At 38.9% G+C, this 25,332-nt stretch overlaps 5 protein-coding genes across 6 annotated transcripts; 3 read left to right on the forward strand and 2 right to left on the reverse strand.

Moving 5' to 3' along the window:
- Positions 1 to 1,659: 1,659 nt before the first annotated feature.
- cirop (ciliated left-right organizer metallopeptidase) lies at positions 1,660 to 7,013 on the forward strand (the record flags this gene model as incomplete). The annotated part of the gene is made up of 14 exons (XM_079215203.1): positions 1,660 to 2,092; positions 2,271 to 2,364; positions 2,663 to 2,714; positions 2,825 to 2,974; positions 3,677 to 3,802; positions 3,887 to 3,971; positions 4,452 to 4,597; positions 4,674 to 4,857; positions 4,995 to 5,064; positions 5,167 to 5,263; positions 5,542 to 5,660; positions 5,823 to 5,934; positions 6,610 to 6,719; positions 6,803 to 7,013. 14 exons carry the CDS (start codon positions 1,660 to 1,662, stop codon positions 7,011 to 7,013), a joined length of 1,989 nt encoding a protein of 662 aa, XP_079071329.1.
- A 123-nt stretch (positions 7,014 to 7,136) lies between these two features.
- On the reverse strand, positions 7,137 to 12,169 carry LOC306733825 (ubiquitin carboxyl-terminal hydrolase 47-like). Of its 2 annotated transcripts, XM_079215132.1 has the most exons (14): positions 12,067 to 12,169; positions 10,570 to 10,651; positions 10,386 to 10,479; positions 9,898 to 9,997; positions 9,521 to 9,630; positions 9,371 to 9,441; positions 9,166 to 9,291; positions 8,868 to 8,963; positions 8,635 to 8,763; positions 8,432 to 8,560; positions 8,297 to 8,334; positions 7,945 to 7,976; positions 7,678 to 7,848; positions 7,137 to 7,576 (listed from the first exon to the last, which is right to left on the reverse strand). In XM_079215132.1, exons 3-14 carry the CDS (start codon positions 10,450 to 10,452, stop codon positions 7,458 to 7,460), a joined length of 1,188 nt encoding a protein of 395 aa, XP_079071258.1. In that variant the 5' UTR covers positions 10,453 to 10,479; positions 10,570 to 10,651; positions 12,067 to 12,169; the 3' UTR covers positions 7,137 to 7,457. The 2 variants fall into 2 exon arrangements, with proteins under 2 accessions (XP_079071258.1, XP_079071257.1); XM_079215131.1 differs by lacking the exon at positions 12,067 to 12,169 and having other exon boundaries at positions 10,570 to 11,985.
- Positions 12,170 to 13,033: 864 nt separating this feature from the next.
- LOC306734259 (uncharacterized protein) lies at positions 13,034 to 14,091 on the reverse strand. Its single transcript, XM_079215610.1, has 2 exons — positions 13,921 to 14,091; positions 13,034 to 13,260 (listed from the first exon to the last, which is right to left on the reverse strand). Exons 1-2 carry the CDS (start codon positions 14,051 to 14,053, stop codon positions 13,139 to 13,141), a joined length of 255 nt encoding a protein of 84 aa, XP_079071736.1. The 5' UTR covers positions 14,054 to 14,091; the 3' UTR covers positions 13,034 to 13,138.
- A 1,049-nt stretch (positions 14,092 to 15,140) lies between these two features.
- On the forward strand, positions 15,141 to 16,871 carry LOC306733438 (putative E3 ubiquitin-protein ligase RNF144A-A). Its single transcript, XM_079214671.1, has 3 exons — positions 15,141 to 15,235; positions 15,754 to 15,906; positions 16,023 to 16,871. Exons 1-3 carry the CDS (start codon positions 15,170 to 15,172, stop codon positions 16,464 to 16,466), a joined length of 663 nt encoding a protein of 220 aa, XP_079070797.1. The 5' UTR covers positions 15,141 to 15,169; the 3' UTR covers positions 16,467 to 16,871.
- A 923-nt stretch (positions 16,872 to 17,794) lies between these two features.
- On the forward strand, positions 17,795 to 20,513 carry LOC306733433 (uncharacterized protein). Its single transcript, XM_079214666.1, has 4 exons — positions 17,795 to 18,845; positions 18,978 to 19,078; positions 19,231 to 19,380; positions 19,499 to 20,513. The coding sequence occupies exon 1, from the start codon at positions 17,904 to 17,906 to the stop codon at positions 18,732 to 18,734; it is 831 nt and encodes a 276-aa protein (XP_079070792.1). The 5' UTR covers positions 17,795 to 17,903; the 3' UTR covers positions 18,735 to 18,845; positions 18,978 to 19,078; positions 19,231 to 19,380; positions 19,499 to 20,513.
- The last annotated feature ends 4,819 nt before the right edge of the window (positions 20,514 to 25,332 follow it).

The raw sequence follows: 25,332 nt of genomic DNA on the forward strand, positions 1-25,332 counted from the left end.
TTTTAGTGCACACTGATTGCAACACTGTCCTGAGTACACACACACTTCTCAAGTGAATGTATGTAGTCTACAAAAGAAAACGTGTCAAAAGACAATCTCTTCGGTGCCTGATTTTAGTGTGTGTATGTTTGTCTGTGTGTTTAGTGTGCACGGGAAGATAAGGTGCCCTTGTGATGAAAGGGGCCCTGAATTCACTAAATAACTTGAATCTTCAACCCTTGAGGGGAATCGATCGCATTCTGTCACGTTTTGACACAACAGACTTGTGGTGTGCCATTTGTATTGTACATTTGATGGTGTTTTTATTTCAGCAAGTTACTTTTTTTTTTTCTTTCTCTTAAGCTGGTTTGCTTTGTTGAATGTATTTGGGTCAATGTCGGAAGTTTTAAATACGCAATTTAATGAGGTTAAATAAGAGAGAAAGTGATTTTATGGTTTATTAGGGTCAACTTCACTGTATATAAGTAAAAAATGGCTGAGATTAAACAATTTGCACTTTTATACGTTGGGTATTGTGTGTTTCTTTATGTGTGTTAGTCAGGTAGGTGAAGACACACCTGACGCCTCCGTAACAGGGATGGCCGAGTAGTTGCATTGTGCTTTGTATTCAAAAGCCCCGTAGACATTCACAGAGCGCTTCAGTGGTTGTTCTTGGGGGAAAAGGCAGATAATCCTTTTCGTGTTCAGGATAAAAGGTGAATGCAGAGAAAATGAAGCGGTTTGCCAACGAGGATTGAGTCTACGTGGTCAGGGCAAGGTAATCGTAATGAATGCTTTTGATATTATTTGATTAATGCTGGAGGAAAGTTATTATTGGAGCTGAAAGCTGTTCTATATTTAACAGCTGCTCTATCAGACACATGTCCTTATTCCTCATAGCAGTGCTATTCAGAGTGTTACCCCTCATGGAAAATGTACCTGATATAACAACCTAGGAGATGACAATGAGGGGAAAAACTATCTTTAAGTTTGTAATACTGTATATTTTCCTATTTGAGTCCAGAACATTACATCTACCTTTTTTTTAAATTACCTCATGGTTGTCAAAGAGTACACCATATAATTGATTTGTCTCATTGATGAAAAAACAAATGGGCCGTTATGAACAACGCTTAAGATTTATTATGTAAAGTACAACCATGAAACGAGTAAGCTAAACAAACTGATTTGTGACCTTTGAATAGGAACTTTAACTTAATGATAGCAATATAGCATTTTACATGGTCTGCATTTAGTTTCATATTCTCTGTTGTGTTGGAAAAGTCATCTTTGCGTTCGTTCAGTGGTTTAACGTACAAGTACTTGTACTGTTACATACAAGACAAGTGCATGATTATGGCCAGAAATACTGAGGTCATGGGTTCAGGTTCCCCCTCATGCTTTCATTTCTATAATATTCATGCATGTTTCATGAGCCAACATGAAGGTTTAAACGCGAAAGGCCTTCTCCAAACTGCTCGAGAGACGATTCTTCCAGGTCACTAACACCCCCCTCCATTCTCAGGAAAAAGACACATGATGTGAGCTCATGGTCCTCGACATCTGCTTCCATCTATCCCAAAAGGCTCCAGTGAGGGAGCTCAATGGGTGAAGTTGCTTTGAATGAACGTATCCTGCAGCTTCCAAAATGTCAAACTACTACCCCTCACAGCTATAATTATGGTCTTACCTCCACCCCAGCGCCTCTGGGTGGGGTTGTTGGTGGTAATGGTGGTGGAGCTCCCTGGATCCCTGCAGAAGTGCATCTTTGACGAGGTTCAGGCCCAGGCCCGGGTGGTCCGAGCTGCACCCGTCGCCCCAGACGGCCCACCCAGCGAGCCAAGGCTTGGAGCCCAGGCCGGGCGAGAGCACCTGCTACCCTCCGGGCAGCAGACCAATCACCCGGGACGCGAGGCGTCACCGCCGCATGGCCTGTCGGTGACACAGGGGAGACGCCTGAGAATGTTGGCGCCGCCCATGCCAGCCTTTCCGCAGCCAATCAGGATCCAGACCTGGATTCCAGTGGAGGGAAACAGCCTATCAGAGGCTGAGAAAGAGAAGCTGGAGGCAGCGGTGGAGGAGGCTGTGAAGATGGTGTCTTCTTTACTGTCAGGTGAAACACACACATTTACCAATGTCTCTTTTGGGCAAGTTACATAGGCTTACATTCATTTCCTAATATTAACCACTGACCCCGAATCAGCTCTCTTGACGAGCTATGTGTCTCAAAGTGGCCCAAGTTAGGAACACACACAGGTAAACACGTACGATCATGTCTGACCTTTCTATAGTGAATAGAGTGCCGGGTCCATTGCTGCTCAGCAGAGACGTCAGTAAATACTGCAAGTTTCTGTGGAAGAATTCAAGTACTGCAAACTACAACAGGTGTGTATGTATAGTATGTACTTTAAGCCATAGGTGAGCTTTAAGATTATCTTCAATAAACTGATCACTTTAAAGATGTTTGCGTGTTTTAATTATATTATATATAAGATATATTTTTCTAGTTTATCCAAAGAAACTGAAATAATTTTTGCAAATCACATTGTCGTACCATATATATAATTATTTAAACTTCACTTTATGGTGTAAAATGAATAAATATAAATGCCAGCATTAAATATACTACCTGCTACATGTATTTTAGCAAAGGACAGACAATTTCACAGTTTCCTTCTTTCAGGTGTGGTCGAGCCAACAACAACTACAGAACTGAGACCTGCCTGGATGTGACGGTAAGTATCAGTTATTGTATTCATGTGGGAAACGTACACAGAACCTACCTGTACACACAAAGAACACACAATCCAGCCGAGCTTCGTTTTGCCGTCCCTCTTATCCACAGATCCCAGATGGTCATCTTGCTGGATGTGATGTTTACTCTGAAGCTGATTCACCTCGAAGGACTCGGCTTCGTCCTGAAGGAGCCGGACTCCCCGACACCGACTTCCTGCTGTACCTCCACGTTCAGGCCACCGACAAGTGCAGAGCAGAGGTGAAGAGGACTTACTGAGAACATATCGAAGACTTAAAGTAAATAGTTAAAGTTAGACATTTCAATTAATGACAAAATATAACTATATATATATATATTTTTAAAGAGATACAAACAAGGGAACACGCTAAAAAAGGCTGAAACTATTAAACTGACTGGCTTTACTGTGTTAGAGCGTCTACAATAATATTTCTTCATTGTCTTTTAATTTTTCTCACATCTTTGATATTTGTTGCCCTCAAAGCCCAGTTATGAGATAAGATAGGAGAAGATATTCCTTTATTAGTCCCGCAGTGGGGAAATTGCAGGATTACAGCAGCAGACGGGTAAAGTGCGACACATAGTAAAATAAAAAGCAATTAATGTAAATAATCCACAATAGCATTATCATATATACAGACAGATTAAAATGTATTTAAAAATGTATTTATTACCAGTTGAAGTGATTAAAGGGACCAAAGTGATTGATGTGTTTTGTGGTCTATGAGCTCAGCTGGTTGTGCAGTCAATAGATAAACAGTGTAAAACAGTATCATGGCATCTTTTTCCTTGTATTTTTTATTTATTCTTTGCTTGCAAAACAGCAGCAACAGACAAATAAAACAAAAAAAAACTTCCTGCTTTAAAACATAAAATGGATCAAATGTATTTGCAGCTGTTGTTCTCTGCCGTTACCGGTCTCCTATGTTGTTCACCTCTCAGCCTCAGGTGTTGGCCTACGCTGTCCACTGCCAGACGGGCACCGATGGGCGACCCTTAGCCGGGGTGGTGGTCCTCTGCAGGGACCGACTGGCAGAAGCTGCCTACAGCCAACGGGCGACTGTGCAGGTAATGTCTCTAATAATATTGTTTATGATGCTTTTTAATTGGTCTGTTGATGTGCTGAATTGTGTGAACTCATCTGTTTTCCAGACTGTGATCCACGAGCTGTTTCATGCACTCGGTTTCTCTAAAGAGCTCTTCCACACCTGGAGAGACTGTTCCTCCACTTCTCAAGGTTTTTCCAACACTGATATTTATTATAATAATTTTATTTATACAGCACATTTTTACAGACAGAGCTTACAAAGTGCTTTGACAGACAAAACAAGGCAATAAAACAACAGAAATCAATACAAACTATGGTACAATAAATACAAATAAAAAATAAATATGCAATCAAAATATAATAATTCTTTGATGAAAACAAAGAATTATAATTATTACATAATAGTGTTTCATTGCCTCTTCTGTCATCTTGTTCCACATGTATACATTCATTTAGCCAGATGTAAAAGGATGTGAGATGATTCTGGGACGTCTGAATCTAGTTGTGGCTTGTGTGAGTTTATAGAGATTACATAGAGAGTGAAACGGATTAGACGCATTGTAAAAGGAGGAAGAGCAAACAATAATCTTACAAACATGGTCCAAATCCTGTATTATATCTTGAAGCAAAGATGCATTAAAGATCATAATGCTTTTCTTCGTGCTGCAGCTGGTGCCGGCTGTTCTCCTCGAGGCAGAGTGACTCACTCCGATGGATCGGGCCTGATGAGGGTTTTCACCCCGTCTGTTGTCGCGGCCCTGCAGAGGCACCTGGCGTCCGCTCACCCTGAGCTCGGGGGCCCGCTGGAGAACCTGGTACTGAACTGCTCCAACCCGGTTTTACAGATCCATCATGTGCTCTGCTTGCATGTTTTAAACTTCCTTCCTTCAGGATGTTCCTCCAGGCAGACTGTCCTCTCACTGGGAGTCCCGGGTCCTGCAGGGCTCCATCATGGCGGCGATGCTGGGGGACTCGACCACGGTTCGGATCGACCCGGTCACCTTGGCTGCACTGCAGGATACAGGCTGGTATGCCGTCGACCTGAGTCGAGCTCAGAGTCTAGTCTGGGGAGACGGTGAGGGAAGATGGAGATGGCAAATGTAATCATGTACATCTGAGTGATCGTTATCATGATTTAAAAAGCCTGACTTGTGTGTTTTAAGATTGTTTGCAGGAGAGAGAAAAATAGATGAATGTGTGTTTTTTTTATAGGGGAAGGAGCCATGTTTGGTTCCCTTTCAGCCTGTCAGAACAAGTCCTCATCCTTTTTCTGCACCGGCAGGTATATTTATAAATATATACTCTACATAATGTGGTCACTTTTCTCTTTTCATCCTTCATTTCCAACACTTCCAACAATGTTTGCATTATTCCTTCTTCTCAGTGGGTTTGGGTGTCATTATCTTCACCTCCATAAGGGGGAGTGCCAGACCGATCCCCACCTGGAGGGATGTCGAATGTATAAACCTCTTAAGAATGGAGTAAGTTTGATTTCCTCTAACTATATCTATATCCCATAGCCTCCAGATTGTGCAATAAAAAAAGAAATCTTACTAATTTTGCATAGCCAGAAGTCTTTTACATGATCTTAAAATGTCCAAAATTATGAACACTCTTCACACTGTTGCTCTGAATTCTCTAATTGCAGAGCAGGAATATGGGGTTGTTTTAATTTTTTGTGCCTTTAATGGCAATCTGTGGTATTTCCTTTCCATTGCAGCGCTGCATTTTCACTCCTTTTCCTCATCTCGTTCTTCAGAGTGAATGTTGGAAAGAGGAAAATGGCCGAGAAGAGGATTGGAGCGGGGAGGTCTTTGGTTTTCACAGCCGCTGCTTCTTCTCAAACCTGACCAGACAGGTGTTTGTGTGTGTGTGTGTGTGTGTGTGTGTGTGTGTGTGTGTGTCTGTGTGTGTGAGTGTGAGTGTGAGAGAGAAAATAATGTCACCTTTGTTTTCCTGACTGTTTCCTTTTTTTGACATTGATTTCTTCCTTCTACACCCGTCTTACTTTTAGAACCGGAGTCCGTCTCTTTCACTCAGCAGCTCTGTGGAGGGCCGTTGTTACAGACACAGGTGTACTGGACCGAACAGGTACCAGATCCAGGTGTCAGGCTCTGAGTGGGTGGACTGTCCAGCGGGAGGCTCCATTCAGGTAACATGACACAACCCTAAATGTGACTAACTCAATAGAGTTGTTGACTGCTACTGTGTGAGGAATGTGGAAGTAAACTTTCATCATATTTACTGTTATTACTGTTCCGTTGTGGACTGAGCAACAACTGAATCACTGTTATCTGATAAGATATTTTTAAACTTTATTAATCCTGAAGAGGAAATGAACACGTCACACCAGCACAGAGAGGCTGAGAGGCAAGAAAATGGATAGTATATATGTATGAATATGTACAGTATGCCTGATAATAAAATATGATAACACGTAGTGTTATATATGATGTATGTGCAGTATATCTAACATACTCACATTACACAGGAATAATACAATAATAGTATGTATTTACAATAGAAAAGAGCATGATTATAACAATGTATTACTATATTATTATTATTATTATTATAGTATTATAAGTGATATACTGCAATGTAAATATATGGAAACATTGTGGTCATGGTCTTGGTGTATTGTTGTTTAGTGCAACATTAAGCTGCTCAAATAAAATATGTTTGACACATACAGGTAGTAATAACTGAGTGTTTGTTTACTAATTTTACAAAAATATCACAGGTGAGATACTGAAACCAACTGGATCCCCAGTTATTGTGTGAACTTGAATCATTTGATGTGTTCTTTGCTGTTTTTAACCGTCAGATAAAAGGGCACCGGGGTTTAGTTCACTGTCCCGACAAGAGGTTATGTCTGTACGGCGACGTCACTCCTCCTTCAGAGGATGTCGGTACATTTCCTGCTTCTATCACAAGGCAAGTACGACTTAAACAAGCACCCTGTTTCTTTGTAGTAACCTGAAACTCACACTTGCTTTACTTTACTGCTTTCTGGTCAGTGAGACTTTAACTTCAGCCCAGAACGGGACGCGGCCGCCCCTCAGACATCCTGCAGAGCTCACTGCGGCCTCCGCGCTCTGCATCACTGCTGGCCTGTGTCTGCTGGCTGCAGCCGTGGTCTCCTACAGGACGTGTGGCCTCTGCAGGCTCCGGGTCCACGCCGCCCCAGAGGATCACACACAGGATCTGCAGCGAGCACCGCCTCCTTAAAAACTTTTGAATATACACTTTCAGTGTCGAAGAAACTGTGGCTTTTTGATGGCTTTGTTTTTCTTTTCTTCTCAGTCTTAATGATTATTTAAATGGGAGAGAAGATTAATTAATTCAATCAAATATTGTATTTTTTATTGAACAGCAAAGTCATGAACCGTTGAACGTTTATCAGCTGGTTTCCAGCACAAAGCATAATAGTGATACTAATTAATGTCAACAACAGTAAATACAGAACAGAATGAATAGTGACTCACACAGAAACATTCGGCTGAGATAAAGATTACATGTGACACAATAGATAGTTGATTGTGTCTCTCGATCATCGACATGATTTTCACATGGATCAGTACATTGCTTACAAAGAAGCAAAGTTCATTAATAACATTATGGAGTAATCATTGTCTTCATTACCACCGTGTTCAGTGCTGAGGTAAATCCTCCCTACGCAAATATTAATGGCAATGCAATAACAACTGCCACACAACCGATAATGATGAGTGAAATCCAAACAGGATGCAACTTGCAGGTTGAACTCTTGCAGAGTTTATGAGAATTCTCATCTGGTGGGAAAGATAGACAGAAATTAATCATCAAGCGCTTTAATTAAAAATGTATGAAAATAAAAAGGTTTGTCTCCTCGCCGTCCTTTTGTTGTTGTTACCTTTTTCCATTTCCACCACTGTGGAGTCGCTTGTGTTTTGTGTTTGTTGAAGGGCAAACACATCTTGGATCAGGTCCTCTGTGAAACTTGGAACTACCTGTTTGTGTTCCGCACTTTCCTTTTCTTTTAAATTGAGTGTGTCTCTCTGTTCATCCTCGTCTCTCAGACTCTCTGAGATTTTAAAGTGGAGGAAAATAAATACATGACTCAATTATCTTTTGATAATACGGACACTGATGATTTCTTGATGTTTTTAGGTGAACTTACCTCTGTACACGAGCAGATAGGCATCACTGGAACTGTTGAACAACCATTTTGAAATATTTCAATAAAAAATGTTGAAAACATACCGTAAACATTTCCAGATAGATAATATAATATATCTCGGGTCCATTTTGGAGCTGTTCTGAAGCTTTAGATAATTTTACATGAATTTGAATTCCTTTTAAGTGCTTCAAAAATGAGAAAATGGAACTTTTATAATACAGAACTCCATCTGCTGATGAATATTGTGATACGATCAAAAGCTCCGGCACAGCTACTAAATGGACCTTGTGGTATAACATTGTTTTTTCCCCAGGCATGTCAGACATGTTAAAATGTAAATAATTAAGCATACGTGTAAGTCCCGGTTTCTGCAAATGGTTGCTTCTCAACCTGCACCGTTTATAAGAAGGAGAAAAAAAACATCACTTTTATTTTTTTAATGGGTTTTTAATATTTGTCATACTGGATACGTTAAAATAATCCTCACCTTGTTGACACAAGTGTCGTCAAACCCGTACCAGGTGTTGTCCTCATTGGACAGGATGGTGGCTGTGTAATGTCCTCCCTTCAGGCTGCCCATGTGATTCACCATCCCGTACAGGTCGTACTCCTTTTTCTACAAGAACATTGTATGTGAAACTATATTTAAAGCAAACACAAGGAGCACCAGTGAAAGTCACTCCTCCTTACCTGTCTCTGTAACGCACGGGGCACGTCCACACTGCAGTTTGCTTTGACATGCTTCATGGTGTTGTAGTCAAACTCAAATCTCTTGAGGAGTAGAGTCAAGATCTGAGGAAATACCACCATCTCACACTCCTAAATAATACAAGACATATAATTATACACCACAGACAATATAATAAACATTCATAAACGTTCATCTGGTTCCAGTCAGCTCCATCAGGTGTTGGATAACTCACACTTTCTGCCTCTGTTTTTTCGTTGCAGTCGTTGCAATGCACCATGTTGTCTCCATTGAATAGTTTAGACTGGAAAAACTTTTCAAAGCCACTTTCCTGTAAAAACACTTAATGTTGTCATCATTTCCCAAGATTGTTTGACCTCTGTTATTGGCAGCGTAGTGGTCAATAACAAATACTATTGCTTTACAGATCAGTTATTCGGCACACTAATCTTTATTCAGACAACCGAACAACTTCTTATTTTAAAAATGTACTTATTTTAATAAGTGATAAGTGATTAGAACAGGGTAATCACCACGCTGAAGGTTTCATCATGAGTGTCCTTTAGTGACAGTGGAAGAGTCCAGAATGGATTTGTCTCCTCGTTGATGCTGTGGCCACTGGAGCATTTTGTTGTGTACGCCAACTGTCCTTGGAAAACCTTTAAATAGAAGAACCACGTATATATCACAGTTTTCTGAATTCTTACTTATCATAGTATGGATATTACAAGTGCTCACCACACAGGCTTGTCGGCTGATTTTATTTAAAATCAACTCCAGGCATTCAGCAGCATCACGTTGTTGGTGAACTTAAAAATGGAAATGTCCATTTACATCCAGTAACTCCAAATCAGTGAATCTGAATGTTCTCATGATGACTGAACTTACCATTCTCTATTCCTAAACTCTTTGTGATGTTTCCTGTTTTACACGTTTCTTTCTTCAGTTTTTCAAAGATGTTTTTCAGCCCTTGGTCTGTCTCTGATCTGGGATCCAACCTATAGGAAGAGGTGAGTTCATTGATGACCATTTCACTATACAGTCGTTTTTTACGACTTTTTTTAACCATGACATCATCACTATTTTCAAGCTTCAGACACCATAAGCACACATTTATTCTTGATGCTAGTCACCAACCCAAAATTATTTATGAGTACTTTTATCTCCTTGCTAACCAGCACCATACTGGATCACTCTATAAAACAATGTTGTTGATACTTGACATACTTGTCTCACTTCTACAGATGAAAGCAGCTGTTTCAAACCTGTCGTGGATCTCTGTCGTCACGGAGAGAACCTGCAGGACACTGTTGAGGTAACATGTGGAGCCCTGATTATGAAGACCATAAAGAAGTCCCTGTGTCACTTAAAGGAAATAAAAACACAGTGGCATTAGGTCATCTCCATTGACTTTGGGATGTTCAAAATGCAACAGGAGACCAAATTCACAAGTTTTGTAGGAATCTCAAAACATGCAAATAATTTGATGACACAATTCTCGACAAGCGGTTGTCTGTTTATTGTGTCTTCATATGTGTAGTTGTCGAATAATACTTCATATATATCCCATATATATATATATATATATTATTTGAATAACTGCCACTATATCACCATCAACCACGTTTATCTCAAAAAACAGTTCAAATACAAATTCTGCTTGTAACTTGGGCCCACTTTTACTCATTCAGTTGTTGTTTTTCCACAAAGTGTCCTGCAATAATATTTCGTACTTCACCTGCTTCGTTATTACCTTTTAGTTTCTTCGTCTTTTGCTCTGCCTCATTGTTTTTTTTCGATCGTTTTCTTGATCTCCACATCTTTCTTTTCGTCTTCTCGTTATTTATCTAGGCGAGAAAAAAATGCGTAAAGTGTTTTTTGGATACACAAAACAATAAAAGCCATTTGATAAAGAAGGACAGAAAATGTGTTGTTACCCTGTCAAGTGTTTTCTTTGACGTTTGCAGAGGAGACCATTTATAACTGTTTGCAGCGCTCAAGGCACCAGGTGAGACGGTCCTAAAGTCAGAGACACAGTGTATCAGAACACTTTCACAACATGTGTGGCTCAGAAAAGATCAGCAGAATAATTTAAATGTGTTTTCTAATCCCTGTCAGAAGAGGATAACCGTCCTTTTTCTTCTACGTTCAGGTGCTGCAGTTTCTTCCTGATAAAAAATACTTTTGACTTCAGTTCAGAACAGACAACGATTCAGGGTGTTACCTGTGAATCTGGCATCCTTACAGGGTAAACCCAATGTAGGCATGCTGCTCCATCGTCTGGTTGTACAGTAATACCTGTGGCAAACACTGACTGACCCATCCAGGTATGAAAGCGCTCTCTTGGCACACGAGAACAAAACTTCCCTCAAACAGGTTTTCCCTCTCAGACTCTCAGTGTAATTATATTCAGCAAACTCAACTCAAACTTGATGTTTTGTTTCTTCGCGTCTCACATTACATATTTTGTCATCTTTTTTTTGTCGTCTCTTTTAAACGTCTTCTTTCCTCATCCTCTTCACTGTCACATCTGTCTGCACATCTTCCCTTTTCCTGAAACTTCTTGACTGTAGTGAAGGACTGCCCTGCATGAGACTAATGGTTAGTTACACTGAGATGATAAATGTCAATACTGCAGTTCACAGCCACACTGCAAGCCTTTTGCCACGTCTGTTACAGGAGGGAGCGCTATTCCTCTCTACGTGACGCCACAGAGAATATTTAGACATTCATCAAAATATGTATCAACAAAATTATCTTTCTCAATAGGAAGTATGGGAGTTGCACAAAATAATTGCATGCAGATATTTTGTCTTGCATTTTGTTTAGTTTAATTTGGATTTTAAATGTTAGATTTGAATGTTATGAATTTCTACATGTTGGTTTCTGTCGATTGGTTCTCCGTTTGAGAATAAACTCACATTTAAATGGTAAAATGTCAAATTATTCTAGTCCAGCAAAAAACTGAACATGATTGACTTTAACAGCTGCTGCATGAACTTATCAATGGAAATAAAACGTATTAAACATAATGATGAACGGAAAACAAATCTCAGAAGTTAATTATTATTATTAGTATGCTATTCAATCTGCAAAAGCAAAATCGATGAATATAAATCCATAAGGACCACCAGCAGTAGTTATAGTTTAAAGAAGTAGCAGAAATTAACTTCACAAAGTTCGGGTTGTGCACTTTAAAGCAGAAATTTCTAAGATGTCCCGGAAATTTAACGGTAAAAAAAGCTTGATGACCCCGTTTTATTGTTTTACATCGCGTGCAATTACATTATTTTAATGCAAGCTGTTAACACCGTAAACAGAACATAAGAAGAAATCAATAAATATCTGCACAGATTCAAAACGAATGTATTAGAATGACTTTCAAACACCCGAGAGGATACTTTGAGATATTAGAGAGATAATCTGGTACTCACTGACAGCTGGCCTTCACATAATAACTTCAGTAGGTTTAGTGGAGGATGTGGCTTCCTCTGTCTCAGCCATCAGCTCACGTTATGAGCTACCTCGCATTACGAGTTCTTGTTTTTTTTTACGGACGGAAGTGAGCACCTTGTAATTATGGCAAAGAAAATTCCCCTAAAGTTTTCCTGGATGATATCAGGAATTTTATAACCACATCCCTGTTCTTGTTTTTTTGTATTCCGCTGACAGAACGTAGTCTAACTACATTGTCTCTCTCTCGGAGTTTCTCCTGAACGTATTGTTTCAGTTTCTCATGAGAACATATTGTTTATCCTTTGATCATAATTATGTTCACTGAGGGAGATGACTCAGCCGCTACTTATAGAAGATTTAATTGACTAATTGGCACCATGGTTACTAATAACTCCCTTTGATTTTTCACAAGGAAGAGAAGAATAAAAATGCCATCTGCTTGACGGTAAAGAAGAACCTCCTGAAGTAAAACAACCAAACTTTCCTCAGTTCAAACACGTTTCCAGTCCTTTTGGATTAAGAGACTCTGATCAGTGTTTAGTTTTATCCAGCAAACTCATTACAAAGAACTACATTAAAAAGAGTTCAGAGCTTTACATTGAATGTATTCCGATAACTTTATTTACATCATTTGATAGGAGCATTTTGTTCTCACTCCTGAAGCTTTGTGTTTTATACGTGACTCAGAAATAAAGTACAACTAAAACTACACCTCTGCAAGTAAAACTCACAAGAAACTATTCAGCATTTAGAGGCACATAGCCAACTCTTTTTCTAGCATAGCATGCTGGTTTCCCCATAACAGGGCAGGGCACCTCAGGTGTTCTTGCACGTTGAGGTACTGGTATGTTTTATTTATAGATGCATCCAAGAGACATAGATACTTTTAAAATACTTTTTGTTTTTTTAAACATAGCCGAACAAACAATACAAAGCACACCCATCAGCACTATACACCGTATTTATTCATTTGTATTTATTTTTCGATATTATTGGTATATAAATTAGTTGCAGCGGTTCAGTTTGGAGTCCCTGCGCGTGTCCATCACGTCAGACCCCGCCGGGCAGCAGCAGCAGGGTATGGATCGTGGACATGTGTCGGATCCCGTAGGTCGTCAGCAGGGAGGATTCCTCCAGCGGCTCGGTTCTGAAGACCATCCGGATGTCCTCACCTGAACACAAGGAGAGAGATGTGTTTACCACGCAGACGTGTCCACGCGTCTAATCCCCCAAAGAGGAGAGATCACGTCAAAGTGTAATAGATAGGTTCATGATTTGAAGCTGGACCATGACCAAATGTTTTTAAAGGACTTTCCCCTTCATAAAATGTAACTGCTGACTTGATAGTTAAAGTTGTCTTTAAACCCTTTTATTTATGGGTATATTGACTAATAATATGCTAAAACTTGCACGAACCTCTTTTAGTTTATCTTATGATGGAAGCCTCGTCGTTTCAGTTGAGTTTTTTAACTTCTTATTTATCGTGTTTGCCTGTGTGCATGCTTGCAGAGATAAATACAATTATCTCTGCAATTTATTTTTCTTCTAAATATTTGTCATATTTTTCAACCATTACAGTTGTAGTTATGTCATAGTCATATAAAAGGCTGTATTTCATGTTAAAAATAAAGAAAAAGATATTGTGAAAAATATTCAGTTAATATTAATAATGCAGAGTACACAATCCCATCTGCCTTTGGACCCGATATCCAGGAAACAAGCCTATATTTTGTTTACACACAGGCATATTACCCTATATTTATCATTATAGACTCTATCGTGTAAAGTTTCAAAAGCCTGTATAATATATCATAAAGAAGAAAGGAGCCTACTTGTCCTCAGATCTCGAGCGATTTTCTTTTTCAGCTGGTGGACAGTGATCCTCTCCAGCTCTTCTTCACTCTCGCACAGATCAACGATCTTTTCTTCTCCCCTTGGTCCATTTATTTTCAGCTGGATTCTCATTGTCACTTCAGAGCAGAGATAGAGTGTGTGTGTGCTCAGGTGGAATTATCCCAAATATATATATGCAGGTAATACAAAAGATGAAAAAAGAAAAAGAGACGCGTAATTTCTTGCAACTTCAAGTCACATGACTTCACGGAAAAGGCTGCCTCGCGCACTAAGCAAGCTTTAATGCAGTGCAGACTTTGGCTGTGTCACGGGAGAGCTGAGAGTCAACATGGGGAGCAAATCGCCAGCTACGGGAGTTAGGAGACTTGTTTATTTCTACGAAAGATACGGAGGACATAAAGAAGAGCCGAGTCCTCCTCTGCCGTCCACCTGCAGCTTCCTTCAGACTGAGAAGTGTTACGACCCGCAAGACGCCACTCTGACGTTTGTAGACGGAGAAGACGAGTTAGATTGTAAGTAGTTACATTTTGCATTTACCAAGGATGAGTTTAACTAATATAAATTAGGGCTATAGTCGATCATTCCACATGATGATTGATTGTCTCTCAATCAACTCCAATGGTGATGAAATCATCAAGATGTGATAAAACACAATTATGTTGTCTAAATTGATGATAATCACGAACTCAAATCAATCAAAACATTTTATAAAACTCTGTTAAATCTAACGGGTATCTTGGTTACTCTGTATTTGTGTGCATGCATGTAAACAGAGTCAATGGAAAAGTGAAAATATTTTTTCCTTCAATGTAATTTCACTTGGAACTGCTGAAAGCGTTAACTTTGCACTAAAGTTCAATATTTAAGAAATTATTTATTAATATTTATTTTATATTTAGGAAAATACTCGTTACTTTTTATTTGTCAAATATTTTATTCACAAATACGGTTTTATCGCAAATGGTATTTCTTTATAGCCATCATAAAATATACTTCATCACGATATGTATCGCTATCGGGATATGAAAAAACCCACGTCGTCAGAGAAGATTTTGCCATATCGCCCAGACCCAATAACTTCACAATTTCAGTTTTTTTTACCTTGCTGGCTACTTTCACATTTGATAGCCTATTAGTAACCTAAGAGCTGATATAACACTGCACATCTTTTCATCTTGTCTGCGTCTCGTAGTTTTGTGCGCTGACTACAAGTCTCTCAGAGCTAAGATGTCCTGCGGGCATGCTACCACTCCAACGTCTCTCACCAACTGGTGCTGCTATTTGCTGGACAAGGTTTGTTATTTAATGTCACTCTCATCATGAAAAATATAGTTTTAATAGTAAAGTAAAAAGACAGAATGCAAGTTACAATATTTTTGGAGGTCAACCCGGAAGTTAGCATCACAGCGTGAACACGAGTGGGCTAAGCACAAAGCCCTAAGGGGCTCCGTTGTCAATGCAAGTAAAACACTAACTTAAGGCTAGCACGAGTAAACACAGCAAGGCCCTAAAGACGGACTAGTCTGCTTGATGATGTTAAGTCGTCTCATTTAGCCACTTGTTAGCAACCGCATTTTTAAGACACGCAAAAGCTTTACGTTTATTAGAGGGGTATTTACTGACATATTGTAGAACAAAAGTGTAAAACCTCTTAAGCTTGTGTTAACAACTGTTTGAAAAATGTACTCGACACCTGGTGGTAAAATCATTCAATCAGGACATTTATTCTTTACAAAGAAGGAGCAGAGAAGAATTACACAACATGATAGACTGTTGCATGTCCGAGACTGATTTCCTTTATGATATTTAAGGGTTACTGCAAATTTGTGTGCGGACAAACCAAATGTGATGTTGAGTGGCCCTTGGAGGAGGTTTGTAAAATGGCTCTTCTGACCCCTGAAGAAATTGATGACTTTGAGAAGAAAGTTTTTAAAAACGCTGCCAAGGATTTTGACGTCAAATTTGTAAGTATCTCAATCACACCATTTACAAACTGTTCTTCAAAATCATACATGTGTGTTTAAAAACAAATCGTTGTGAGTTCAAGGATGAATGTTATAAACATTCTCTTGCTTCTTAGTGTCCCGGTTGCAAGTCCCGTGTGATGAGAGCGGACCTCCATATTCTGAGCGTTGAATGTCCAGTGTGCACAGCTAAAAGAAGAAGGCCTTACACATTCTGCTGGCTATGTTTGAACAAATGGAAAGGTCCAGCTTGGTCAGAGCGCTGTGGAAATAGTGACTGTAAAAACCCACTGGATATACTGAAGAGCTGCCCTGACATCACCTTTGAGATGGTGAAGGGGGTCACTGGCTGTCCCTCCATCCGTGCCTGCCCCACCTGTGGTTTGATGGTGGAGCATAACAGAAAGCAATGTAAAACCATGGTTTGCCGCCTTTGTAAAGTGAAGTTCTGTTTTGTGTGCCTGAAGCTCGCTGTAGAGTGTCGGACAAATCCATACAATCTTTGCCCCAGTGGTGTGGCACCAAGACAGACCTCGATACCTGTGTGGAAGAGGACATGAATCTGTTGATTGAACACCGTGATCTCAAGAAATAAACACAACTGTTTTGTTTTCATATAACTGATATTTCTCAGACACAAACTCTCCTTTCAAAATAGTTAGAGCCTAAGATATATCTGATATACTTGCACTTCAGCCCTCTTGAGAATGTGTTTCCTTCTTTCCACAGTTGAAAGATTTATAGAAAATGTAGTAATGATGTAGCGTGTGGTATTTTTGTGTGTTTTTTTGTGGTATCTGAAAAGTAACCAGTAACTATAGCTGTCAAATACATACATATTTCCCTCAGAAATGGAGAGTTGTAGAAGTATGACAGAATAGGGAAGTGCAGTACTGAGTAAATACTGAGCTACTTTCACCACTAACAAATAAATATTGGAGACGAGAGGGTTTAACTCTTATAGCACTGCTGGTTATAGATGCACTACAAAACCTTGAAATACCTCTGACACGGAGGTGTATGTAAACAAATGTTTTGGTCTATAACATATATATATATGTATATACATATATATATATATATATATATATGTATATACATATATATACATATGTGTATATATATATATATATATATATATATATATATATATATATATATATATATATATATATATATATATATGCATTCTGAATGAGGGCACTTCATCTTCATCTTTCTTTGTTTTGTGTCATGCAGTAATTTTTTGTTGAGGCATATCATATGCATGTCAAATACTGTATTTGATAGTGTTAACATTTTAAAAAGAGTTAATATAAATATATTTGATATATATAATATTATATATATATCAAAAACAATATATATATATATATATATATATATATATATATATATATATATATATATATATATATATATTATAACATGACCCGATCTGCACAAAAGTAGCCAATACATAGACATATAGAATAATAACTTATATATTACATGATAAAAAATAAATGAGCCGATCTATCCTTGTGAAGTGATTTTCTTTTTTTTTGTTTATCTGCTGTACAGCGATCTTCCTCATCTCCTCTTCATTTTCGCACAAATCGATAATCTTTTCTTCTCCATTTTATTTTCAGCTGGATTTTCATTTTGCCACCGAGTCAGAGCAGGAGACATTAGTTCAGGTGTAATTATCCCATTATGTATTCAGGTCATGCAAAAGGTAAAAAAAAAAAAAAAAGAGACGTCATTTCTGTCAACTTCAAATCACATGACTTCACGGAAAGGACTAAGAGCCTGCCTCTGCGCGCATACACCCTTAATTAAAAGACGTGCAGGGTGTTGTCATTTCATACCAGAGTCGAGAGCATAAGGAATCAACATGGGAGGAAAAGTCTCAGCTTCACGGAGGCAGAAACGAGAGAGTTATGACTTTTTGAATAATGTAGTGGAGGAACGTTCTAACGAGAGGTACATATATAACGACGAAAAGGACGCAAGACATGGAGACAAAAAGGACGCAAGACATGGAGACCAAAAGGACGCAAGACATGGAGACGAAAAGGACGGAAGACATGGAGACGAAAATGACACAAGACATGGAGACGAAAGGGACACAAGACATGGAAACAAAAAGGACACAAGACATGGAAACAAAAAGGACACAAGACATGGAGACGAAAGGGACGCAAGACATGGAGACCAAAAGGACGCAAGACATGGAGACCAAAAGGATGCAAGACATGGAGACCAAAAGGACGCAAGACATGGAGACGAAAGGGACACAAGACATGGAAACAAAAAGGACACAAGACATGGAGACGAAAGCGACACAAGACATGGAGACAAAAGCGACACAAGACATGGAGACAAAAGCGACACAAGACATGGAGATGAAAAGGATGCAAGACATGGAGACAAAAAGGACACAAGACATGGAGACAAAAGTGACACAAGACATGGAGACAAAAGCGACACAAGACATGGAGATGAAAAGGATGCAAGACATGGAGACAAAAAGGACGCAAGACATGGAGACGAAAGGGACACAAGACATGGAAACAAAAAGGACACAAGACATGGAGACGAAAGCGACACAAGACATGGAGATGAAAAGGATGCAAGACATGGAGACAAAAAGGACGCAAGACATGGAGACGAAAGGGACGCAAGACATGGAGACCAAAAGGACGCAAGACATGGAGACCAAAAGGACGCAAGACATGGAGACCAAAAGGATGCAAGACATGGAGACGAAAAGGACGGAAGACATGGAGACGGAAATGACACAAGACATGGAGACGAAAGGGACGCAAGACATGAGGAAGAGCTGATTTCTGATTCTGAAGAAAGCAGCAGTTGGATAACTAAAGAAGAAGAGAATAAGTTTTATGACCCTGCAGACACCACTCTTACATTTGTAGAGGGAGAGGACGATTTAGATTGTAAGTTACATTACCAATTTATTTGACCAAGCACACATATTTTTCATTGGCTTTACTCTTACATTTTAAATAGCCTATGCCAACATACTATAACACTGCACAACTTTTCATTTGCTTGTTTGCATCTCATAGTTTTGCTCGCTGACTACAAGTCTCTCAGAGCTAAGATGTCCTGCGGGCATGCTGTCACTCCAACGTCTCTCACCAACTGGTGCTACTATCTGCTGGACGAGGTATGTTTATATCACCTTCATCCTGAAACAATGAACCGTTTTAGAAACTCATGTTGTTGACTCATGTTGTTGATAACTGATTGCTAATTTGCTTCTTCCTTTTTTTTTTTACTCTTTAATGCTTTTCTTTGATTTCCTTTATTATATTTAAGAGTGACTGCAAATTTGTGTGCGGACTCTGTGATGTTGAGTGGCCCTTGGAGGAGGTTTGTAAAATGGCTCTTCTGACCCCCAAAGAAATTGATGACTTAGAGAAGAAAGTGTTTCAAACCGCTGCCAAGGATTTCTTGGACATCAAATTTGTATGTACCTCAATCACACCATTTACAAACTATTATAAATCATATCTGTGTGTTTAAAAGTAAATAGTTGGGAGTTCAAGGGTACAGTTTATAAACATTCTCTTAATTCTTGTAACAGTGTCCTGGTTGCAAGTCCTGTGTGATGAGAACGGACCTCCATAATCTGAGTGTTGAATGCCCAGTGTGCACGGCTAAAAGAGGAAGAACTTACATATTCTGCTGGCAGTGTTTGAAGAAATGGAAAGGTCCGTCTCCTCGTTCTGACCGCTGTGCAAATGGTGACTGCCAAAACCCACTGGATATACTGAAGAGCTGCCCTGAAATCACCTTCGAGAATGTGGAAGGGGTCACTGGCTGTCCCTCCATCCGTGCCTGTCCCACCTGTGGTTTGATAGTGGAGCATAACAGAATTGATTGTAAAAACATTGTCTGTGTTCGATGTAAACTGGAGTTCTGTTTTGTGTGCCTGAAGCTGACTAAAGACTGCGCGGATGAGAAAAACATAATCACATTTTTCAATCTTTGCTCCGGTGGTGTGGCACCGAGACAGACCTCGATGCCTGTGTGGCAGAGGACGTCTGTTGATTCAGCATTGTAGTCTCAAGTAATACAAATACACCTTTTATTGTGTTTATTTTAAAGGTTCTTGTGATTATCATAGCTAGTATTTCTCAGAAAGGAACTCCACCACTATACGTCTTTCAATAATTGTTTGAGTTTAAGAGCTGTGTACGTAAATATCACATATGTACAATGATATTTCTGACACAGAGGTGTACGTACAGAAACAAATGTTTTGGTTTACACTGAAGATATATTTAGAGAAAGTTGTATTCTGAATAAATGTGTTTTGGTCAAAAGCTTAAACCTAGAAAGTCACTCAAGCTTATTACAATTACTAACCACATCCTGGGGTCATGCAGGTGCTCATGTTTAAAATACTTCCACAGTCCCATTTGAACGTCACAACTTTAACTCCTACACAATGGCGCCCCCTTCTGGTCACTGCTCTTACCTTCAGCCCTTCATCTAGGTGATGCTGGTATTCACTTTGACTGCAAAACAGCTTATAAACTTACTTTCTCTAACACAACACATCCACTTAATCATTCATGAATATGGTTGCATCCTGGATCTGGGTAAAAAAAATAGCAGAAAACAAAGTATGGAAATCATCTCTTCAATAAATAAATAACAGTTAGATCAAGTGCCATTCTTCTGTTATTTTAGTGTAATAAAACACCCTTAACCAACGACTGGATATTTGCTCATGTATAGAGGTAAGATCATACAAACACTTTATTGTAATATTAACACATCATTGGTAAATGAATACAATTTGCTTCACTTCAAAGCCAATAAAGGTCAGAAAGACAACTATGAATCAACTTAGTTTTTTAAATTATTGTCTTCCATTTATTAAACCAGAGGAAAATTATGTGATTGACCATCCTGTGACAAAATATAAAACACATCTACAGTTAGGATTTTCCAGTATTACATGTAATATATATGAACTAAATTAACTGAAAAAATATTAATTAGATTTTTTTTTAAACACCCCAAAACTGGGAGGACAAAACCACAGAAATATATATACTTTTCCAATCACGTGAACATGCACATTGTAGTTAGTTGTGAGGTTGTGGTAAACGTGTCATATTGATCAGATACTGTTTTATTTAGTTTGATCCTGATGTCATCAACATTTAAAAAATATATATGTGTGCTCTCTCCACTGCTCTTCTCCCTCACACCAACGACTGCAGGGACCCATCTGTTAAACTCCTGAAGTTCGCAGACGACACAATGGTCATCGGCCTCATCAGGAACGGCGACGAGTCTGCGTACAGACGGGAGGTTGAACAGCTGGTCCTCTGGTGTGGTCAGAACAACCTGGAGCTGAACAGGGCCAAAACTGTAGAGATGACACCATTCACAACAGCACTGTTTCTACCATAATATGTATAATGTACCCGCCTTTTTTTAATAAAAAAAATATATATATTTTACCATGTCATGTCATACTTTTATACCATCATTATAAGACTCTATACTTTGAGGAGACGGCACTGTTGGTCTAAGCTAAACACTGGAATGATTTTTCTACCATGTAAACCTGAACATGCACACCTCTCTTGAGTGTGACAGCAATTATAACCGCACAACTATATTGATTCTAATTAATTGGAGGATACACTTTTTTTCTACACGTATATCTTTAACCCTTGAATATAAAGAGGACCCATTGAAATTGGATGGGAAATGTAACTCAGCAACAGTGCAAAAAAAGTTGGACGTGCCCGGAAAACCTCTAATGGGAGGCGTCCAGGAGGCATCCTGATGTCCAGGAGGCATCCTGATGTCCAGGAGGCACCACTTCAAGTTCCCTGCTGATGTCCGGGCTCCTTACCCTATCTCTAAGGCTGAGCCCGGCCTCCCTACGGAGGAAACTCATTTCGGCCACTTTTTCGAATTTGTTTTTTTAAATACAAGTTGGATAAAATCGCCACTTGTCCTCTCCTTATATATAGTTAGATGTCGGTCGGTAGGTGCCGCGAGCTGCCAGTGCCAGTAGTTGTCAGAGAAGTGCCACAACGTGTCAGAGACTTGCCACCAGTAGTCAGACAGGAGCCACCACGAGAGGGCCCGTAGTCAGAGAGGTGCCACCACGATAGGGCCAGTAGTCAGAGTGTCAGTAGGTGTACGATGATTGCCACTAGTCAGAGGAGTATGCCATCCTCTTTTATTCACCTTTCTTCAGAAATTGAAAACACAATTCCACTGACATTTGATCAAACCACTTTTTTTATTGATGTAACTGCAGTGTAATTTTTCTAAATATTTTTTTAATGTCTCGGGTTTCATTCTGTCAGCTGAGCATGTTGTCTTGTTGTTCATCTCAGACTGGCATCAGATGTCAGACGATTGCCACAGAGTGCCAGGTTGTGACAGGCTATCAGTAGTGACAGGGTGGATTTACGACAGCTTAATTATTCCAATGAAGGATAATGGTTATCACAAAGGTGGTTTTTACAAATGTCTCTGTTAAAACTCTTCTGGTATGGACCCTGCCCCCGGCGACAGGAAGTGACATGCAGATTTGAAATGACCATAACTGATAAATTTGGCTATCAATGTACTTCCAATGTATTCTGAACGCTAAGAAGCTGAGCTTGCCAATGGTATGCAGTAGATTACTGTAATAATTTAGCCAAAGGGCATTTTAAATTTCTGAAACATTTATTGATAAAAAAAGAAGACAAAAAGGACCAGACGGACTGTCATAATTACAGATGTAATACTTAATATTTATACCTCTAATACTACTACTACTACTACTACTACTACTAAATGCATTGTCAATACCTAAGTGTCTTGTGAAATAAAAAAATAATTAAAAAAAACATTGAGAGACACTTTTCTGTCTTGTGCGATTATAACATATTTATAAAGACACAATATATTTTTCAGTGGTAGGCAATTATCAGTGCAAATACCTGCAGTTGTCAGAAACTTTGTTCATTGAGAGGGCATGTGATGAGATAAATGTAATAGGAATTTCCAATAAATGTCCTGTCAAGTTTTAAACTATGTTTCATTACTATATTGAATATTTTGGTGTTCCTCATGAATTTGCATCATGTTCTTTTCTTGTATTTTGCAGCCTCAGGTAGTTTATTTTTTGCTGAAAGAGCCCCTTTCTATGGTGTAAGAGCCATTTTGTTATTATTTCATTTTGTTTAACCTTACACCACTTGGGGCGTAGGGCTGTTGTCAATTAGGCAAAAGGTAAATATAATCAGGAGGATCAGTAGGACAGGTATTGCTGTAATGGCAAGAGCAAATAGTTTTTGAATGTGTGATAACTCATGATAACCTGTGATAATAAACACTATGATTTATTTTAGTCTACGGTTTAGTAAAATGGATTATGACAGAGAACGTCTCCACATCGTTAATTGTACGCATCTCTAAACTGAGCAAACAGCAATGTAGTGGCCTTTTTTTGATAGGCAACGGGTCACTACATATGATAACACACATTTAGCGTGTTAACATATTGTGTACAGGCTTTTATTGTGAAGGGAAAAACGGAAGAAGTGTGGCGGAGGTTGGAGTGTAGAGGAGAGAAGAATAGAATTCCGTACACAATATAATAGCTTACAATCGCTGTATAGTAATAGTGTGATGATTATAAAAACACACAAAATATTGTAGCCTGCTGTGTATTCGTGTAGTAGTATTTGTGTAGCAACATATACAACGTAGGCTATAAAACAATCAATACATAGTAGTGACTTTAACAAATATCCAATGTTATCTTACAGCCACTGGGGGCGAACGGGGGAGAACTTGTTCGGACACGTGTTCAACAAATCCCTGTCCCGTTCTCTGGTGTCTCTTTCGATCTGTTGATACATATTCCATTGCACCATGACACCATAGCATCAAATCAGCAATGTTGAATCTACTTGTATCCAATTCATCTTACATGCTTAGTGACAGAATAACACAGGATACCACATGACAGGCTAAGACAAGACGAAGCCTTGACACTAACCATCGACACGACCACGGTCAAAACCTGTTTGCTTCCCGTCCTTTTTTATATGTTGTTCTACTAACTATGTCATAATCACACGATTTTCAGTGATGACTTGCATAACAGGACACCTACTTTTATGTAACACAATTAAGTAGGAAATGACATTTGGCACGCAGGCTATTTATGTAGGGTACAATAGATGTCATGTGTACAGAATGAACAATTCTGTTCATTCAATGAATATGACAGAAATGATAAATATAATGACTAGTAGGCATGATGAAAAAGTTACAACTATCAAAAATACCAGCAGCAGTGGATATAGTAGAATAATAATAATAATAGAAACAGTATGTGTATTTCCAATGCTAATAGTAATAAATAACAAGTAATAATAACAATGTTAATAGCAGTAGGTGTTGGACCGGACCAGGATCCAGATATAACCACGGTCCATGTAAACCATGGCTGCAGTTAGTCTGACAACTACTGGCACTTCTCTGAGCGCTGTCACTCCAAGAGAGGTGTGCATGTTCAGGTTTACCTGGTGGAAAGATTATTCCAGTGTTTAGCTTAGACCAACAGTGCCGTCTCCTCAAAGTAGTCTCATAATGGTTGTATAACAGCATGACATGGTAAAATATATATATATTTTTTTATTCAAAAAAGGTTATACATTATACATATTATGGTATATAAGTGCAATATATTATGAAGTGATTATTATTTATTTAACACACATAAAAAAACTCACATTATCTATCTATCTATCTATCTATCTATCTATCTATCTATCTATCTATCTATCTATCTATCTATCTATCTATCTCTCCACACTCGTTTTACACTGCAGGCACTGAGTATTGAACAGATTTTTGAAAATCAGTGCACTTTATGTCATTTTAAATATCAGAATCAAAACTTTTCAACATTCAAAACAACAAAAAGAGCCCGGGATCACTTACTGTCTGAACTTCACAGTATTCTGCAGCAGCTAGGGGAGCCATAGTATCTTCAAAGTACTCCATTTCCTCAACAGACAAATCTGCCAGTCTGCACACCTCTGGGTACGACCACAGTTCATTGCACTGTTTGTTCCCCTCCACCAGTGCACAGCATCGGAATTTGTATTCACCCTTAACACGGCAAAGAGAAGAAGAATTCCTGAGCCCCTGATCTGCCATGGAGGTTTCTAAGCTTCAAAGAAAACATGCTTTTAGATTACATGCTATGTCATCACAGTCTGACTGGTGTAACACAAGCAAGATGCTACCAACTGTCTTTATATTACTGTCTCCTTCCCAGTTTGAACACATTGCTTTAATTACAATTGATATATAAAAAAAATGCCTTCAAGACATGAGATACCTTATCCAGCTCGCTACGACACCAATTTGTGAGCG

The sequence above is a fragment of the Taurulus bubalis genome (assembly GCF_910589615.1).
Source record: "Taurulus bubalis genome assembly, chromosome: 3".
Lineage (NCBI taxonomy): Eukaryota > Metazoa > Chordata > Actinopteri > Perciformes > Cottidae > Taurulus > Taurulus bubalis.